At 41.4% G+C, this 21028-nt stretch overlaps 1 protein-coding gene across 3 annotated transcripts; it reads left to right on the top strand.

Moving 5' to 3' along the window:
• Nucleotides 1-542: 542 nt before the first annotated feature.
• On the top strand, nt 543-20364 carry rps6kal (ribosomal protein S6 kinase a, like). Of its 3 annotated transcripts, none has more exons than XM_074673564.1 (22): nt 543-848; nt 3329-3388; nt 3482-3598; nt 3685-3766; nt 3894-3974; nt 4363-4442; nt 5112-5218; nt 6382-6419; nt 6528-6670; nt 6781-6851; nt 8240-8328; nt 8509-8573; nt 9029-9131; nt 9338-9462; nt 10037-10159; nt 10810-10899; nt 11007-11165; nt 11245-11406; nt 11580-11656; nt 11905-12022; nt 12377-12517; nt 19141-20364. In XM_074673564.1, the coding sequence occupies exons 1-22, from the start codon at nt 843-845 to the stop codon at nt 19264-19266; spliced, it is 2163 nt and encodes a 720-aa protein (XP_074529665.1). In that variant the 5' UTR covers nt 543-842; the 3' UTR covers nt 19267-20364. The 3 variants fall into 3 exon arrangements, with proteins under 3 accessions (XP_074529665.1, XP_074529664.1, XP_074529666.1); XM_074673563.1 differs by having other exon boundaries at nt 544-869; XM_074673565.1 differs by lacking the exon at nt 543-848 and adding an exon at nt 2663-2720.
• Nucleotides 20365-21028: the final 664 nt, after the last annotated feature.

The following is a 21028-nucleotide window of genomic DNA, read 5'->3' as shown; positions in this document are numbered from 1 at the left end:
TTTTAAAGTTTGTAATTATAGAAATAAAACCGAGACGTGTGGACCCATTACCTCACTGCTACATGACTGTGTGTGTGTGTGTGTGTGTGTGTGTGTGTGTGTGTGTGTGTGTGTGTGTGTGTGTGTGTGTGTGTGTGTGTGTGTGTGTGTGTGTGTGTGTGTGTGGGAGAGGCAGGGCTGGAGAGAAAGTGGATGAGCTCTAAGCCTCTTATTTCCACTTGGACAAGGGATGGACAGGCTTATGAAACAGTGGCTTTAAAACATTAAACTTACAACCTTAAGATCAAAGGCTTAAATTTATAGCTCACCACAACAGGAGGTTATTATGGTCTCTAATTTTATCTTGCGTCAACAATAAATCAAACTCCTTGTCGGCTTCAGAAGCTGTGAGCATTTCTGTCGCAAGCAAATGGTCCCAACACTCGGATACATGTCCGTCACACGCACCGTGTCATTCAACATTAAGTCCCCCACGCCACCACGTCCTATCTCCCTCCCCTCTCTCGCTTTGGTTTGGACGGGGGAAATCCTTAACTGAATTGCGTCATAAATACGTCAATAAACTCTCATTCACTGACGATCAGGTACCACGATAGCCGCCATATTCGCATCTGTGGCAGGGTAGCGGTGTTATCGGCGAGCGTATGGTCCAGTCATCAACATCAGCTATTCCCCGCACCGGCCCACCGATCCCATCCTGAGAGCGGTCGGCAGCCAAGCAACTTGTAGTTGGTCATCAAAGCAGAAGAGTCGGACTTCCACTGACGGAAAGACATGCAACGTGGAGCGGGGGTTTAGGTTGACTACGATGCCGTAGACTTAGACAGGAATCCTGGCACAAGATGGAGGTAAACAGCGTTAGTAGTGAGGTGAGCTGATGAATGTATGTGTTGCATTAATATCTAGTTATATTGTTTGGTTTTTGGTTTGCTTGCACTGCGAGGCAGTGTAGTGCTTAAATTCGCGTCACGACATGCAGCGCACTGTGATGCATGCTAACCTGCTAGCTAATGCTAACAGCTGGTTAGATGTTTATTTTTGTTAGTCTATCGGGGTTTACGAGTTTAAAAGCCATTCTTCCGGCATTTCCCCTTTGCTCATTACCCTACAATATGAACATTGATTACACTAGGTGTAGAATTACCTCAACCCAGCTTTTGTTGTTATTTACACTTCTCAAGTGGAGTTTGCTTCATAGCTAGCTTAGCATTAGCATGTGGCTAGCCAGCTAGCTGACAGATGCAGGCTTGAAACTTGAACACAAGTTTTTCTTTGAACCTCACCGTTAAGTAAACGATTAGAAAGAGTTTAATTGCACCTCGAGTGATTTAAATTTCAGCCTTATTGTGATGATTTTGAAGTTAGACACTCCCCGGGTTAAACTTGGTCACTGAGTAATGGCTCGTACAAGTCAATCACTGATGCTGGTAATATCTGTCTTTAATTTGTGAGAAGCGTCATAATCTGTCTCAATGAAGTTATGATGAAGCTTATGCTATATTATTTTCATTGCCAAAAATAGCTGTGGAAAGTAAAGCTGCAGACTCATAAAATAATTTGAACCCCATCATAAATTCAGGCTGACTAAAATTCAGATTTGTACTGAAACTAGCGAGACTGAAGATTTCTGAAGCACTTTCTTGGGATAACTGTGAAATAGTTTGCTCTCTCGTTGGCCCCACGATGAGATAACATTTCATGTGCTGCTAACCCAAACTGACATCTTAAACCTCTCCATCTCTGGAATTCTTTGCAGTCTTTCACACCTACAGTACAAACTGTCTGACTGACTGTGCAGTCTGTGTTTTAAAGCCAGCAGGAAACTGTTGCAACATACACTTCTCACAAAGTCCATTCTTAAGAAAAGTAAACTCTCCCTTTGTGATAATGTTGGGGACTTTTGCCACAGTTGCTATTATCTGCTTGCCACGGCATTTTAAGTAGGCTGCATGGTGATATTTGATAATTTCATAAATAATGTGCCTTAAAAACTGCTGCTTGGGAAGTTTTTCAAGAAGCTCTTGGAACGGTTACACGGGATGGTACTTTTTGTGAGCTGTCAGTAGAAAAAAAAGGAGAAGTAGCTGCAGAATTAGGGCCAGCCACTCGGACAGGGCTTGTAGGGATGCTTGATGTTAACTTGATTTTGCTCACTTGGATCAGGTTGATATTATTGTACTGAATTCCAGCTTCAGAGATAGTGAAGTGAAATAATGTATGACTGTCAGACATCTTTTCAGATGGCTGAAAAAAGGCTCGCCTTGTTGTGCTGCAAGTGTAGGCTGCACTCTGTTACAAGCTGTGATGAGCCACAGCAAAGGTGGGAGTGAAAATGTATGTGTGAATTATGACACAAGCACTGCCCTGGCTTCAGCTCTCCTTGATGTTAGACTTCAGAGATGCAGCAGGGTTTGCATTTTTGACATTTTTTATGTTAGGTCTTGCTTTGAAGTGCAAATCTGGGTGGATTTAAATGTTTATGATGTTAATGTTTTTCTGCTAAGATATCAGAAAGGTGTTCGCTGGCCTGAGTTCTGAGATGTATGTGAGTGTATGTTGGTGGCTCCACCCACTGAGTGGGTTTGCGTAGCGCTATGACTCATCCCCCCTCTTCAGAGGCTTGATGGAATTCAACACACAAACACACTGGACTGAATACATCATGCAGGCAGAGCTTCAGCACAGAACTGAAATATGTAGACCTGGATAGTGTTATTGCGGTCAGTTTCTTTTCTTTTTTTTTCTGTTTGATTTGCTTGCAGATGCTGTGGTATCTGTTCTCTCTCTCTAGGTTGTTAAAAATCAGAAGTGAGGCACAGAAGCATTTTAGTGCAGCTCTGTGTGAGGAAGGCATGTCTTTCTGGTGTCTTTTTTTAAGCATCTTGTCACAATCATCATCCTGAAGTCCTTGGTCCTTGGAGCTTGACCCCAGTGTGTCCTCAAGAGGCCGAATGCTGACTGCAGCTCCAGCAAACATCAGCCTCTCAGTGCTGGTCAGACATGTTGTTTTTGCTCTGGCCGGGGATTAAGCTAGAATGCTAATAATGAGGGGCTTTATATGGACAGGACGAGGGCTGGACAGCTGGACAGGCTTAGAGTATGGACTCCATACTGTTTGACAGCAACTAGAGCAGCAGTTGGGAAAGTGAAAAGTGCACAGTTATTTCATGTGACTCATTGATTTCATCTGTTGAATCTTCCATCATACATGTGGGCGTGCTACAGCTGCAGTCACACTCTTGCTCAGCTGAAAACAGAGCTGAACAGGCTTTGTGAAAGTGTTGGCTCTTTGCAACTCCTCTGATGATATTTGTTGGTTTCGCTGCAGGTCAATGGGCATCAGATCATGGATGAGCCTATGGAGGAGGGAGAGTCTTTCTCACACTGTGTAAGTAACGGTGGGCTTGTGGTCTTACGACATGTGTGTAGAGTGACATACCTGCTGTGTTGAGACATTTTCAAACTGCTTATTTTTGTGCAGGATGAAGGGACATATAAGGAGATTCCTATCACCCACCACGTGAAAGAAGGCTGTGAAAAAGCGGATCCATCTCAATTTGAACTCCTAAAAGTCCTCGGCCAGGGCTCGTTTGGCAAGGTGAGGAAACCTAGCCGTCATATCAAATGTTTCCATCTGTGCCTTCGTAGGAATATATATGATTTCAAAATGTCCTCTCTTCTCAGGTATTTCTTGTCAGGAAGATAGTGGGTCCAGATGCTGGTCAGTTATATGCAATGAAAGTTTTAAAAAAGGCATCTTTGAAAGGTAACGCAAATAAAATTTCAACCATAATCCAGAAAAAAAGTAACAGTGCATTTCAAAAGTTCAGTCCTTGGTGTTGAATTTCTTCCTCTCATTGTCTGTGTCTGTTTTTTTGTTTTTATCTTTTCAGTCAGGGACAGAGTTCGCACTAAAATGGAAAGAGACATTTTAGTGGAGGTCAATCATCCCTTCATAGTGAAGTTGCACTACGGTAAGAAAACATGTAGATATCGGCACCGATAGTGTCCAAGTTTTCTGTAAGTGCATGCATCCTCCTTTTATCTCCTTAATATTCTGAATATTACTACACCATTATGGAACTTATGTTTGCTCCAAATAAGCAAGCATATTATTTTTTATTTTTGCATTGTGGTGGTCAAATTTCCTGAATGTGTAAAAACTACTAGTTGAAAGCAAGCATTTAAGTTTGCCTCTAAATTGCTTTATATCAGTGTTATTGTTTTAAACTCTGCATGCTCTTGCTCTACTCTGCGAGCATTTTCACATGAGAGCCTGTGTAGCCCAAACACTCTGGTTTCTCTTTTTATTTGATTGTGTCATTGGCTTTAAGGTCTTCTCCTTGTTTTCTTGTCTCCCAGCCTTTCAGACAGAAGGGAAACTGTATTTAATACTGGACTTTCTCAGGGGAGGGGATGTATTCACTCGCTTATCCAAAGAGGTAAGATGTGTCATTATGCCTTTCACATTTAATGGAACTTTAAACTTTTATTTTGTACGTATTTAAGCTCTACATTGTGTACTTAACTGTTTGCAAATACAACTGCATTTTAGAGCCTTTTAGTTATTTTTTTTTATAAAGACACTTATGTTATTCTATAGCATACTCTCTAACACCTGTCTGAGTATGAAGACGCAGGCTCCACAAAAAACAGGTGTAAATATAGTATGCATATGTTTTTTTTTTCTTTCCTCCTCGCTCAATAATTATTCTTTTTTTGTTTAAACAATGACTTGAACTCTTCCTGGAAACACAGCTGCTTCTCTTGGAATCTGTATTCTCCTTTAGATTATCAGTGGCTTGTCAGATAAAGGCTGTGATCAGCTCTTTTCAAATGCTTTCAGGGAATTCAACAATGTGTGATTGTTCTCTGCATAGACCTTGTGTTGAAAGCATGTCTCAGAACCAAAGCGATAGCTGCTGGCAATGTCAAATCAACAGCTTTCTGAATCATGTAACCCATTTGAAATGTTGATATTGTGTCAGTAATAATACTCTGTTTTCTCTTTTTATGGCTGAGCACAAGACTGAAGTGTTTTTTTTTTCCTTTGCTGCTGAATTTCTCTCCTTTTCTGAGTTCAGAGAGTAAATTTGTCCAGTTCTTATCAGGTTATGTTTACAGAGGAAGATGTGAAATTCTACCTTGCAGAGCTGGCCCTGGCCCTCGACCATCTGCACAACCTGGGCATAGTTTACAGAGATCTCAAGCCAGAGAAGTACGAATGCTTGACCTCTTCTTCACCTTTGACCTTTTACTCACTGTAAACCTGCACAGATATAGTACACTAGACATTAATTGGTATTATTTTAAAGAGTTTATATATTTCTAGTAGATTAACATCTAAAATTGAAAATGTATCTATTATCAGGGACTTACTTAATGATTATTTAAGCTACTGCATGTTTATACTTCACCCCTCTCACATTACTAACATTTCATTTCTTATCAAAATGTAGTGGCTGGAATCTTTCAAACTGATAAAATTATAGATTAGATGAAACTATGCTTCAGAAGAAAGTCATCAGGGTTATAAATAAAGGTCATAATAGGTTTATAATGTCCCTCTGGTATCTCTGTAACAGCTTAACATGTTTCAAAGCTCAAACAACTCTTAAATAATCTTAGGCTAGTGTTTTTGAAACTCTGCTTGTCCGCCTCTAAAATGTTTTATTCAGCTACTGTCTCTTTAAGGCCACCCTAGAATTCTAGAAGCCTTCTGCACTGTTGCCATGGAACATAGTTAAGCTTCTCGTTTCAACTTGACAAGTTTTCTTTTTGAAGGAGATTCACAAACTGATGATATTACGATTTGTACAAATCTTGTGCTCATCTCGCTGAACTCCTGTTTGGCTCTTTGACCAGTGGCTCAGAGCAGCCTGCAGTCTCATCAGGGGCGTACCCTAAAACATGTTTACATCACAGTTAGAGCCTTTTCAAAGTACTGCAATCCAACATTTTATCAGTAATATTAATTTTTTAAGATAAAAAAACAGTGCATCATTAAAGTGTTCAATAGTGTTGTGGTGAGATTGAAAATAAGAATTTATACTTTTCTCTTTCATCATTCAAAATAGAAACTCATTCACAACTCGTATAATGAACTCATAAGTGGAGTGGGATAGTTTTTCAAAACCTGACAACAACTCTTTTCTAAGCAGACATGAAACAGGGGGTGACCTTTACTGTTTATGGGAGACCCATTACAAGTCAAACCTCAAACTTTCCTCACCCTGAGCAGATGAAGAAAAAGTGACAGGGTGTTTCCATTGTTGCTTTCTACTTAGCTTCCTGATTTTTGTTGTTGTAGTTGTTTTAGCTTGTAAGATTTTGCAAATGCACATTATTAAAACAGCGTCCTGTGTTTTTTTTTAATTTCAGTATCTTACTTGATGAAGCTGGACACATTAAGTTAACAGGTATGTTTTTATTAATCAAAAGCAACTTTATTTCATCAGTATTAACAAATGTTGTGATTGATCTGTAGTTAAGATGTATCGTTATCTACTTTGTGCTGTGTCTTACAGACTTTGGCTTGAGTAAAGAGTCAGTAGATGCTGATAAGAAGGCTTATTCCTTCTGTGGTACGGTGGAGTATATGGCCCCTGAGGTGGTCAACAGGAGAGGACACACACAGAGTGCAGACTGGTGGTCTCTGGGAGTACTTATGGTAAACAAGCTCCTCAAAATGACTCACACATTTGTGGTTTCTGCTTCGTAAGAAAAGATCAGAATGAAAGATTGCACATTATGTTTCATTCTTTCTCTGTGTGTTTGCAGTTTGAGATGCTAACAGGGACGTTACCATTTCAAGGGAAAGACCGCAATGAGACCATGAACATGATTCTCAAGTGAGTCAATATGTACTGCCTGATTAAAACAATCAAAGCCACCCACAAGTGAGGTTGGTTTTAATAAGGACATGATCATTGAAATTCTGAATCATCTTTTTTTCTCTCTGCTTTGTTCCTCGCTTTGATAACGGCTCTTTTACCAAAGACAAAAGTGGTCACCAGCCTTCAAACGAAATGTACATTGAGATAATTTTGTTCCCCGTAAGAAAGATAACTACATGTTGAAACTGTTAAGCAGTGAAAATTCCTGCGTTATGACTGACAGGTCAAAACGCTGTCGTCAACATTTTCAGGAAAACAGCCTAAAAATGTAAATTTCCTTCTAGTTAAAGAGAGCTGAAAGAACACCTAATTAATAGCACGCAGGCCCTCATCATGTAAGCAACTGTTTTCTTTCAGTTAGGTTTGTTACCAATCCTCCTCCTGACTACATTTCTGTATCTATGAGCAGATGAAGTACAGCTTTTTAAAAGCAACTCACCTGATTTTTCCTGCTTCCTCAGAGTAATTTTGTTATGTAATGTAAAAGCAGATTTATTCTATTGTTAAATATTTTTTGTGCTTTCAATTTACTAGGGATGCACGATACATCGGTATCAGTATCGGTATCGGTCGATGTTGGTCATTTGTTTTTAGCGTATCTGTATCGGCCGATGTGTAAAAGTGGGCTGGGATTTAATCATTAGCTGCCTACCATTTCCAGAGCACCTTGAACAATCTTTCAAGACCCAAATAGCATTTTTTTCTGATCAGTTATTTTTATTGAATTAAATTTGAATATTATATACATTAACATAGCACATATAAATGTTATAGGTGTTAAAACAACCCCACCCCCAGCTGTCACTCCCTTATAAAGACTCTTCTCCCCTCAGGAACATTCTGTTGGCGCCTGAGATTCAAAACTTTCTGTTAAGGCACTTAGTGGTAAATAAATAAGATAAACATACATAAATACATAAAAAAAATAATCCATGGTCGTCTTTTCTCATGATCACAGCGCTCTTTCTCTCTGAACTACCTCAACACATCATCTCTGATTCTTTTTTTTTTCTTTACCAATATTGATATTGGTAAAATATTGGTTATTATCCAAAACAGCAATATTAATATCGGTATTGGCCAAAATTTTCATATCAGTGCATCCCTACAATTTACTTTGCAATGGACTATTAAAAAAGAAATAATTCAGGGGGATACTTTGGTCCAAATAACAGAATAAAACCTCATTCAAAGCATAGAGCTGTCTTCTCGACCATCTCACCGTGCAGACTCAGACTTATCTGCCTTCCACCCAAACTTTTTTAGCAGTGGTCTAAGAATCTGTCATTGGCCACCCGTCTTTTTGTTTTACCTCTAACCTGTTGCTCTTCTTTGCCCCTCAGGGCGAAGTTGGGAATGCCTCAGTTCCTCAGTTTGGAGGCCCAGAGTTTGCTGAGGATGCTGTTTAAACGTAACCCTGCTAACAGGCTAGGTAAGGTGCATCACTGAATCTCTGTGTTGGTCCTTGAAAGAGCCTCTTGCTAAGCTTTTTGGTATCCACTTAAATCACAAGTGTAGGACCACAGGAGACAGAGTGTGTGAATATGTTGATGCTGAAAACAGTTTAAGCAAACACGCCAGGTTAACTGAACAGAGTGGTCTGTGTCTGTAGGTGCTGGGCCCGATGGAGTGGAGGAGATCAAACGGCATGCGTTCTTTTCTACCATCGACTGGAATGTGAGCTCATAAACACACTTACACACACACAAACACACACAAACATGCACATCTCCATTTCTCAAAGAGCCACACACTCATGTAATTCTGCAGCTTCTGTTGAGGATTCACACCTAGCAAATGGTTGGCTTGGTGACTACTGGCCATCAGTCCACGCCAACTATGTTTGTGTGCTGTGTGTGTGTGTGTGTGTGTGTGTGTGAGAGGGAGTGTGTGTGCCTGGGCAGAGGGCCAGTTCTCACTGTGTGTGCACTAATAGCCCTGTGTGAATGTTTAACAGCCAGCATGATGCTATTGGCTGGACCGGGCTGTAGAAGGATGGAAGGGGGTTCATCTGGGAGTGGTCTTGGCTTCTCTTTCACATATGTTCACACAATCCAAGCAGCCTGCGGTCGGGTTTAATTTCTGACATGTATGTGTGTCTTCCTGCACGTGTGCACCTGTGTGTCCCTCAGAAACTGTTCAGGAGAGAGCTGCAGCCCCCATTCAAGCCTGCAGCAGGTAAACCAGATGACACGTTCTGCTTTGACCCTGAGTTCACCGCTAAAACGCCTAAAGGTAAATCGACACCCACACACACACACACACACACACACACGCACGCACACACACATTCTCTTCTCATGCTTTTCATCTCGAAAGTAACAGCCACTCCTGCAGCCATGGAAACTGCAACTGAGCACTGACTACTAAATAACACCAAAATTCCACTGGTGCTTTGTACTTTCACATGTCTATTTTATTAATGATCTTTGTTTACTTAGACTCTCCAGGTATTCCTCCCAGTGCAAACGCCCACCAGCTCTTCAAAGGCTTTAGCTTTGTTGCTCCAACTCCTATGGATGAGAACAAGAGCTCCCCGCTACTCAGCATACTCCCTATAGTTCAGGTAAACAAACAATCTCTCTACTATCTGTTTCTCTCTTGCCATGACGAGCAAAGCCTAAACATTACATATTACCTTTACATGACAGTCACAAACATTATTTTCATGATAACAATGACTACAGCCCTACTAATGAAGTGGAGATCCTGTGAAATCTGTATAACACTATCACAGTGAAGTTTTGCACCCATGACTGTTATTTAAGAGTCATCACAACATATTGACTCACTTAAAAAAGTTTTCTTGTCATAGATGCATTTTTTTTTTTTTTTTACTTGTTAGCTCCTCCATACTCTGGAATGACCCAGTTTTTGTCATAACTGTACTGAACAGCACATTTCCATTAAGATAAACTAGAATTAGCAGCCAGCACTAAATTCTCCACACCACAATGGCTGTTCATGGCATTTCACAGCTGAATATGTAATTTCTTATTCTGACAGTATATGTTGCGACCCTGTGGTGGTTTAGAGTCACTTCTGTCACCGCTGCTTTGTCACTTCAGCTGTGAGTTTTAAATTTAATCAGTTAGTTGAACAATATTAAGAGGTAACTCCTGAAATCTTGATCTTTTCAGATGCATGGGGGCTCAGCCAAGTTCTCTGACCTGTACGAGCTGCAGGAGGACATAGGGGTCGGCTCCTATTCCATTTGTAAACGCTGTGTACACCGAGTCTCTGCTATGGACTATGCTGTGAAGGTAGGAGAGTTTTCATTTTCACAAACCACTTTGCACCAGTGCTCATTTTTTAGGTTTTTATTTTCTGTTCCTGATTGAAAAAAAATGTTTGTTGGATGTTTGGAGTTAGGTTTTCTTCAAGAAGTGAAAAAGGAAGGATTTGGGCGCTTTTTTAAATTAACATCTACATCTACATTTATCTTTTTCTTAAACTATAAGTTTGTAGTTTCAATCCATCTCTTTATGCCTCTCTGTCCCTCTTTAGCAGCATTTTATAAAGTTATTGCTCATGGTGAGCACCTCTTTATCACCCGTGTTTTTTATTCATTAAGTAAAGAACATCTGACTGTATTTTTCAAGCCAATTTGCCTACTGTGAGTAGGCAGCTTTAAAAGACAGAGTTATTACTATATAAAACTGCATGACTAAGAATTAGGTGTCAGAAAATTGGTCATCAGTGTCTAAAAAGTGAGTAGGCATGTTGACTGGTTAATATTTCAAACTAGCCAGCAGAGGGCAGCACAGCTTCTGGAAATGAAGTCACATTACTGTTGTTTTAAGGCACAAAATTAAAGCTGTAATTTCCTCTTTAGATAATTAAAGCACTAAGTGTCATATTCATACTCTTTTATTCAATTATGCCCACTCAAGTCTTGTTTTCCATGTTTCAGATTATAGACAAAATAAAGAGGGACCCCTCTGAAGAGATTGAAATCCTGATGCGATATGGACAGCACCCCAACATCATCACTCTGAAAGACGTCAGTAACATTACCATCTGAACAGTTTGTGGCTTTTAAAGAGCTGTGAGCTGACAGGTTTTCTGTGTGTGTGTGTGTGTGTGTGTGTGTGTGTGTGTGTGTGCTAGGTGTATGATGAAGGCAGATACGTGTATCTGGTGACAGAGCTGATGAAGGGAGGGGAACTGTTGGACAAGATCCTCAGGCAAAAGTTTTTCTCTGAGAGAGAGGCCAGTGCTGTGCTCTTCACCATCACCAAGACTGTTGACTACCTCCACTGCCAAGGAGTGAGGATCCTCTTCTGTGTATATGAGCATCAATGGAGGCAAGACCTCTCCCTTTATAATGCTCTCCTCTCTGCGTCAGGTGGTACACCGAGACCTGAAGCCCAGTAACATCCTCTACATGGATGACTCTGGAAATCCTGATTCCATCAGGATCTGTGACTTTGGATTCGCAAAGCAGCTCCGGGGAGGTAACGGCCTACTCCTCACCCCGTGTTACACCGCCAACTTTGTGGCACCAGAGGTAAGATGACTAATGAGGGCAAACAGAGAACAGATGCTGAAAGGTTTTATACTGGAAATAGACAATTTAGATGTTTTAATAAAGAATGTAATGGGGACTCGTATTACAGTGGACAGAGAGAGCTCATCGTCAGTATGAAGCCCTAATCTTGTCTTTCACCGATTGTGTTTCAGGTACTAATGCGGCAAGGTTATGATGCAGCCTGTGATATATGGAGCCTTGGAGTTTTACTGTATACTATGCTGGCAGGGTAAGACTGCACCAACTGAGAACTTGACCTAAATATCCTTCAAGGTTGTGTCTTTTTGTGGAAATCTGAAGTATAAATGAAACTTACTTTGTGAGTTGAACTGTGACAATATCACCGTAGTGTCCAACTTTCTTTTTATTTGGCTGTGAGCTTTGCTTTTTGGCATCAGTGTCATCTATATTTATAAAATTAAATTCTGTTTAAAGTACAGTCTTGTCTTTCCTTATCTCTGATTTTGCCTCCTTCAGGTACACGCCGTTTGCTAATGGACCCAACGACACACCTGAGGAGATTCTGCTCCGGATAGGATCTGGGAAGTTCTCTTTGACGGGAGGAAACTGGGATACTGTATCAGACACCTCAAAGGTACACATGTAGACACTTAGTGTTTTTAAGCACATTTACAAGTCGTATAATATAACTGGTCACTTACTTTCTGTTCTTATGTCTCTAAAGCATTGTCCTTTTTTAAAGAGTGATGCAGAAATAATCAGTCCCCTCTTTATTAAGTTGTAACGATTCCTTCCTTGCTAAAGTTTCTCTTAATCTGCTGGAATGCTTGAGACCTGTCATTTTAATGTAATAGTTCAAATTCAGTCACACCAGATGATGAAACATCCAGAAAAGTTTACACAGTAATGAAAATAACATGAAGTGCACTTTTTGTGTCATACGTGGTTTGAGACTAAATGCTCCAGATGTTTTTTTGTTTTGTTTCAGGACCTGCTGTCCCATATGCTCCATGTGGACCCTCACCAGCGATACACAGCAGAACAGGTTCTTAAGCATTCCTGGATCACCTGCAGAGATACGCTACCACACTTCCAGCTCACACGCCATGATGCACCACATCTCGTCAAGGTTAGTCCTCCTATATAACAGACACGGCGCAGGGCCATCTTTAATCTTTTTTATTAGACCTACAGATCCAATATTAAGAAATTATTTGTTAGATTTAGGAACATTGTGTTGGAATAGTATCAGTTTATCTTGCGTTGGCGTTGTCAGTAATGACCCCGCATCTCTACCCCTCCACACGAAGTCATCCCCCTTATGGTGTGGCCACACCAAACGCGAATTTGCGGCGCGATTACATACAAAGTCTATGCAAAGACGCGTTTAGCCGCCGATTCGCCTCTCGCGGCGCGATTCGCGCGTTTGGCGCGGCGCGTTTGGAGCGTTCACGCGTTTGGGCGGTAGACGCGAATTCGCTCGAGTTCAAAATATTCCCCCACGACGTCATTGTTTTGACAACGTTGGGGGGCAACTGCCGCCTGCTCCGGCTCCAACTGGAGGATGGAGGAGAAAACAATCTGTGTGGTGTGTCATCATCCAGAGTTATACGATACGACCTGTGTACTCTACAGAGACCAGAAAAAAAGGAGCAGGCTTGGTTGAAAGTCTCTGAGGAGACAGGTTTTGAATGTAAGTTCTGAAAACATTCGTTCCCAGCTGGATTTGCTTGCACGGGCTATCACTGAGTCCGACAGTGTTTTCCTCAGCGGAGTTTTGAGCCTGATAGAGAGGAGAAAAGTGCGGGGCAGGGGCAGAGCGAGGGAAAAGATGGAAGTTCTCTGTGCTCCTCTCTTTCCTCCACCCCTTCATTATCGCCAGGGAGACCTCCGGGAACATGGGTCGGGGGTTCGGGTAGTCGGGGGTAGGCTACGGGGGGTCGGAGGTTCGGGGGATCGGGGATGAGATCGCAGGGAACAGCCAAGCAGGGCTGGTGGATTACCCGGGAGAGGCAGCAGGCATTGATTGTGATCTTTAAAGCTTTCACACACTCTCCTGTCATGCTTTGGAAACCACAGCTCATTGTTTTTCAGCTGCTCTTTTGGACTTTCGGTCTTTAAATGAATGAGCTCTCTACTCCGCATGCGCAGTACCGCGCATTCGCGTGTTCGCGCCTCAGCTTGTCAAAAAAGTCCAGCGGCGAGACTCGGGCGTTCACGCGGCGCGTGACAGGCCATTCGCGCGAGTAAATTCGCGTGTTCGCGTTTGGTGTGGCCGCACCATTACAGTGCCTCTGCCTCTTGAAATATCAAAGGGACTCTGATCTTCTGTGATTCACTCACTTCTGATCTCATCTATTACTAATACCAGAGTCAGCAGAGCAGATGTGTCCTCCATTTATCACATCAGGTCGAATGCTTCTTTAAAAAGAGGTCTGTCTGGGTTTCAGCACCAGATTATAAAAACATCTTTTTTAACCTTCAGTGTAGAATTTGAGATCAGACAGCAAGAATGTGAAGGAGAGTGTTTTATGACCAGTAAAACATTTTTGTACATCCAGAATCATGAGTTGGAAACTTTCAGATGTGTCATTTGGACTGTGCTGGTCTGATTTTGAGGCACGTCAGTTTCATTTCAACAGGAAATTCGAATGAATTTTTAAAAAACAAAAATATCAACTTAAATGAGATTCAAAATGAAAACTGAGTTCCACTGATTAAAAAAAAAACAAGATGAAGATGAAAGTGTGACTAAAACTAACCACAACTTTCTAAAATCTTTTAGTTGGAAGAAAGAATACCTTCAACTGTTTATTAATACAGCCTTAAGTGTGTTTGTAACTTGTACTATTCCTTACATGGGGCTGGATTTAACTGAGGTGTGTTAAATGTTTGCTGAATGGCTTGAAGTCAGTCTATAAAGCTGCGTTTCCACCAAGCAGTCCGGTTGGGTTCAGTACGGTTTGGTACAGTTAAGCCTGACCCCATTTGCGTTTCCACAGCAAACTGTGCCCTTTCGTGGTGGGCGGCGTGTAAGCCAGATGCCGGAAGCCGCAGCTTTTAAACAATAGCGCAACGCAGTAGCAGCACAACACAGTTTACCCCACTAATAAATCGAACAAAGAAGAAAAACGCGACACAGTAAACAAAGAGCACAGATGAAGACATGCAGCATTTCGTCCTCTCTGTGATTGGCATGTAGCTCTTTGACACTAAGTGCTATCAAGCTTTGTTTCAGAGAAGTCTGGGTGCCCTCAGGAGAAATGCAGCTGCTGTCGGGGTAAGTGACGATTCTTTCGACCAATCAACAGTCTGCAGTGTTGCAGCTCCACCTTCCGAGAGAGGATCGGTTCAGTCTGGCACCCATACAGAAGGGTCCCAAAAAAGTGGGCTAGCTTGTCCCGGTTTTTGGGGATCTGTCCCGGTCGGTGGAAACGCCACAAAATGCGCACCGTACCGAGACAAACCGAACGGGTCTGCTTGGTGGAAACGCGGCTTAAGTCTTAAGAAACCATGAATCACATTTTAAAGAGAGGAGGTAGAGGTGTAGCATGGTATATATACTACTCACAGATCCTGTGCTACCCGAGCATGAATCTTTTGCAGAGACTCAACTTAACGAAGATCTCTGAGTTTTATGAATATGAAATGAAGAGAGATTGTCATCAGGTATCATCATCGTAGACATGGGCAGACAGTATGAGCTGCTTTGTCTTTAAGTGTCTTTTCAAGTGGTTAGTGTTTTCTCCTCCCATGTTTGGTATTAATTTTATGACAGAAATATGTCCCAAGGTCTTCTTTTTTTTTCTTCTTCCAAACTAAAAGTTTCTGGTGATAAGGTATTTATTTTTCAAGATGCTAGGTGCCATCTTCTAGCTTTCTCAAGCTTTTGCAAAGAAAGATAATGGCTATCCAATCAGAGCCAACTGTATCATCTTGTAAAGATTTTTGCCACTGTCTTCAAACTGACATTTTTGTTGTTTACTTTTCATGTTCTCACCTCTTTTAAGTAATTTAGAATGAGCCTGTCAACAAATATCTATATGACAGACTAAATGAACACTGCATTGCTCCTGGCACAACAGGCAGTGTGGTTTAAGACCTCTGTTTCCCCGATTACAATCCTCAAACACTCTCTTTGTTGTTGTTTGGAGAATCTTCAGTCAGTTGGTTTTGGACCCCCACAGAGAGGCTTGACCCCCCCCTCCCTTCTCGCTGAGTGTCTGAACCACCTTATTGGACTTCTCTTGATCTCAGAGAGCTGTGTCTGTATATAGAAGCACTCAGAACTGAACTCTTCACCCAATCATGTAGAGAGGCCAGCCACCCTGAGCAGGGATCTGCTTTTATCTGTGATCTTTTCTTTTAGATACGCCCCAAACCCTGTGATCATAGGAGCAAAGATCAACGGTAAATGTAGAGGTTTGCTCTCCAGCTTAGTCCTCTCTTCTACACCGTATCAGCACACACTCTCAAAATCCTTTTCTAGCTTAGCAGATGACCTTAAAAACCCTTGTAGGTGCCACCATTCCTCTGTGCAGCAGATAAGACAAATTCACTTCTGGCTATGATTAAAAAAAGTGTCAGTCATGGTCACAGAAACAGAGAATCAGAGGGTAAAACTTTGAGAAAGGCACTGATGAACACGATCTTGCCAAAAGGTTTAAATCTGAGCTAGAAGGTTTTTTATTTTCACATTTTCTTACACAGTTAACAGTCTGTCTGTCTTTATTTCTGTGGCCTAATCACTCTGAACACCAGCAGCACAAACAAGGTCACGCTTGTGTCTGTGGAGCAGATTTAATGCACGGAGTGTGACACAGCATATTATCCAAGGATAGGATGACTCTTAAGAGATGCACCTAGTCAGCAAACATTCAATTCTGACACTCAGGCTCAGCTCTAATGATGGGTGGACTGTTGGCCAAGGGGAGAATTTCAGCCTGATTAACATCCTGCTACCAGACTGAAACATCATCATTGAATATTAAATATAATATAATAAACTTCTCTTCATACTATAGTCTTTGGATAGGTGATCATTTGACTCTTTGTTCAGAATTTTGGTAATGTCAGTAATTGTCTCCTAACAATGTACAGCTTGGGTACGCACCAACTTTCAGTTTGTTTTTAGAAAAGCTCCTCTCGATAATATTAAAGAGGGGGTATCCTGCTTACCCATATTTTAAACATGCATTTCAAGTAACAACCCTGGGTGTTCATACTAAACATACAGATTATAAAATAACTTTATGTATTGGAGGAATTCCTGGATCTGTCTGTAAACTGATCAAAATGACAGTTGAAAAAAAAAATCTTCACAAGAATTGTTGAAATGATGAAGCCATCGCATTAGCATCTCCTGACTGACAAGAAGGAGGGATGGTCCCAAAACACCAAGGTCTGCCCATAACTCTGCCCCCTACAGTCCTCTGGAGAGCTGGCCAATTGGAATAAAGGGAGGTTTGTAGAGTGGGGAGCCTTAGGCCTTGTTTACGTGACAGCGTTTCACCTGAAAACACTAAAACACAGTGAAAAAGAAATCTGCGTTTTAAAGCCAAGGAACTGGAAACGTAAGCATGCCAGGCCTGTAGTGGGCACTATAAAGCTGCGTTTCCACCAAGCAGACCAGTTTGGTTCGTCTCGGTACGGTGTGCATTTTGTGGTGTTTCCACTGGCCCAAAAACCGAGACGAGGCGGCCTACTTTTTTGGGACCGTTTCGTATGGGTGCCAGACTGAACCGAACCGCTCTCAGAAGGTGGAGCTGCAACACTGCAGACCGTTGATTGGTCAAAAGAATCATCACTTACCCCGACAGCAGCTGCATTTCACCTGGCGGCACACAGACTTCTCTGAAACAAAAGCTTGATTGCACTTCGTATTAAAGAGCTACGTGCTAATCACAGAGAGGACGAAAATGCTGCATGTCTTTCATCCGTGCTGTTTGTTTACTGTGTCGCGTTTTTCTTCTTCGTTAAATTTATTAGCAGGGTAAACGGTGTCGCGCTGCTACAGTGTCAGGCTATTGTTTAACAGCTGGGGCTTGCGGCATCCAGCTTACACGCCACCCACCACGAGAGGGCACAGTTTGCTGTGGAAACGCAAATGGGATCAGGTTTAACTGTACCAAACCGAGCCAAACCGTACTGAACCGACCCGGACTGCTTGGAAACGCGGCTTAACTGTCTTGCCCAGAAGCAGCTGTTGGGAGATCTCCACTAAAGTAGAGTTGAGCCGATCATCTGGTGTATTGGTGAATACAAAGCGCAAAAGTGGGACAACAGATGCACATTTTGTTTAAAGACAGTCAGCAGATTCAGCAGCACAAGCACAACACGATAGTTCGCAACGATTGTAACAACAGTACAGTTGTCTTGTTGTCCGTGCAAAACCGAGTGTGATAACAGCGTTTCCACTGAAAACACCGGCTTACTGTTTACACAGCAAAGGTGTCAGCAGCGTTTCAGAAAAATCCCACTCTGGAGGCCTTTTTCAAAAGTTTGTGTTTTAGGTCGGCTGAAACGCTGTTTCCGTGTAAACGCGAGGCTGAAACGCAACAAAACTTTTGCATTTCACCCTAAAACTGTTGTCTTGTAAACAGCCCCTTAAAGAAAACAGCAGCTAAAACGTCCCAGATGCTGTAACTAGGGTTTTCTAAACACCAGTGTAAGAATATTGGGGGTTTGTTTTTCAGCTCTTAAACACGTGAAGCGATTGGGGGGTACTAGAGGTGCAATATGAAACCTAAAAAAAAAAGCACATACCCACTCTTTAAAGAGCACTCTAAAAAGAGTGGAGGAGAATAATTACAGGGGTAAGTGAGAAAGTTGTGACTACAGCAGAATCAGTTTTTTTAAACAGAACTATGACCCTTAGTAGTTTTTTAATAATATATTAATTTATTATACTTTTAAGCACGTAGCTCAGTTTGCTTAAAGCTTGACTCTTTTAAATATTAAATTGAAAACTTTCAAATGTATAAAATATTTTGATTATATTCCTGGATAAAAAATAGTTAAGTTTATGCAAGCATAAACAACATAACTGCTATTATTAGAGTTAGCTATGAGGCTAATTTACAACTGTGGTGTGGTACTACGCAGAAAAATAAGTGGGTGGTATTAAAGACACAGAAATGTGAAACAAAATTTAAAATCCTTTGAAAGCTTTGTTGTTGCTGAACTCATCCAGGATACCACTAATTTGAAGAAATCATTAAAGGAACATCAGAGGTGGACAGATCCTGTCCTCTGGAGTGAAGCTAGAAGAAAAGTCTTCAGCCTGCTGTCTTTCTAATGGTCAATAGGGGGTGATGTCACTGCTTGAAGAAAGTTGTCTGATTGTTTGCAACTGGCTGGCAAAATAACTTCACACAGAATTTATTATATGTCTGTAAACATTTTGCTTGTGAATATATGGTCTTTGCTAGTTTCAAGTCTTCTTCAAAGGATGACGCATCACCAGCATAAATTATTGGCCCCTTTAGGTCAACACAGACAGGGGTAAAACAGGGGTAGGTTTAGTTGCTACTGCTGCTGTCTGTTAAATAAAAACTCCAAAGAATAAAATTGTGTTTGATAAGTTGCATACACAGCATTTAACTGATGGCCTCAGAGCCCCTCATTCATACATAACTAACTGGCTTTCTACTCATTTGGTTTACCAGACAACAAGGCCAAGAAACTACAAAGTGGTAAAATCCCCACAAAGCTTCTGTCTGAAAGTTAAAAAGTGTTCCTGTTGTTTTCCAGGGAGCCATGGCTGCCACATACTCTGCACTGAGCCAGAAGACGAGTCAACCTGTGTTGGAGCCTGTGGCAGCTTCCAGTCTAGCCCAGAGACGCAGCATGAAGAAACTCACCTCAACAGACATGTAGACACACACATGGCACCACCCCTCCCGTTTTAACCTCGCGCTCAGACTCAAACACAAACACAGATGCAGGCACTCACACAGACCGAAGTCCAGGCCAGTCAGACCTACTGTCTCCTTTTTTAACCTATTTATTTGACACACCCGACATATGCACGCATACACAAACATGCACTCTCACACTGGATGAGGCTGCATTGTGAAGAAGTCAGCTGAAGAGGAAGAGGGGAAACTCACATATCTGTTACTGCTGAGGAGACAGACTTGTATTTATTTCCACAGCTTTCATATGCACTTGCCCTCCTCGCCTTTCATTCTCTCTTCCTCATGTGGGGAAGAAACGCACCAGCTGATGTTCTCCTTCACTGTGATTGGCTGATTCAAAGCTGCTTCGGTAAACTGTGCCCCTGTCCCCACTGCTCTTCATCTGCGCTCCGCCATCCTCCTCTTCCTCAGTTCTCTCTCCTTACCTTGTTTGCTTTTGCTCTCGATTTCTTTTCTTCTAAGTGAAGTAACGGTTTATGTGTGAGAGTGCTGGCAGGATGATTACAGCTGAGGGACTTAGTACGACTGTTTCAAAAAAAGAGATATTTCTGCTTGTGGCAGATTGAAAAGTCCCCGTCTTTCATCATCATCTGCCAGCACTTTTAGGAACATAAATGCATGTTTGGACCGAGCCTGTGTTTCTTTTCCTTAAGATTTCACCGTCTGACTCATGTTACTCTGTGATGCTAACAATGTATGGAAAGAGGTAAAATAAGCTGCCAATGGACTTAATAAATGAGTTTGAAGGTGGAACTATGTGGTTACGATAACAGAAATTCTAGTTTGCAAAAAAAAAAAAAAAGAGTATATGAAAATATATAATGAAGATGATAAAGATGAAGAGCATGTGGGGGAGCTGTATGGATTTCTCTGGGGGGGACGGGACGCACCCCGTCGAACCAGAGAGGCTGAATTAAAAAAAAATTTCCATGGATATCTCTTCGAAAAGACATTGTGGAAATTGTATGATATTGTATTTATTTCATTTGATTTTTAAGATTCTATTTTTCTTTCAAGTTCTGTATATATTGACATTAAAGATCATTATTGACATGCACTCAGTGTGATCTGAACTGTTTGAAATTAAATGAAAATGAATGATAGATGGGGAGTGAACAATGAGTAAAGTTAGCTGCTGCAGGAGGAGGGCAAAACAAGCTGCTGAGGGTCACTCTGGTCTGGAGGTATGTGGCAGCCCCTCATGATGTCATTTCAGTCTCGATTTTCGATACAGCGTACTTGAGGGAAAAAATTCAGAAAGGGGGAGCAGGCAAAGAAAGGGGAGGATGTATTTTATACTTATATTAGGTGGTGTTGTAGACACGCTGGGGATACATATTTTTGGTAGTAAGCCATGTAAAAGTGGATTTTGTGTAATATGGTACCTTTAAGATTACAGCAGTCAAACTACAGTCCCATAATCATCATCATAACAAGACTGCACAGACCAGCTTTTAGTGAAGAGCTTCTGTAAAGTGCTTAAGTTAAAAAGATTGATACAAGCAAAATTAATTTAAGAAGGGATGTTGTATTTTTTACTTTATCATTGGACCACAGACTTTTTTATATGAGTTCAAAACAGTTTATAAACAGTTTATTGTTGAAATCAGCAGTGACTGAATGACACAGCAGTATGAATGAGTTTGCCTAAATCAGCTACTGTAAGCATTTGTACAGGAACGAGAAAGGTAAGCGTAAAGAAGTTTAATGTGAAAGATTGA

Source organism: Halichoeres trimaculatus, unplaced genomic scaffold, assembly GCF_033239565.1.
Source record: "Halichoeres trimaculatus isolate MK-OKI-2021-1 unplaced genomic scaffold, fHalTri1.1 fHalTri1_scaffold_7, whole genome shotgun sequence".
Classification (NCBI taxonomy): Eukaryota; Metazoa; Chordata; class Actinopteri; order Labriformes; family Labridae; genus Halichoeres; species Halichoeres trimaculatus.
This window is presented reverse-complemented; position numbering and strand designations above follow the sequence as displayed.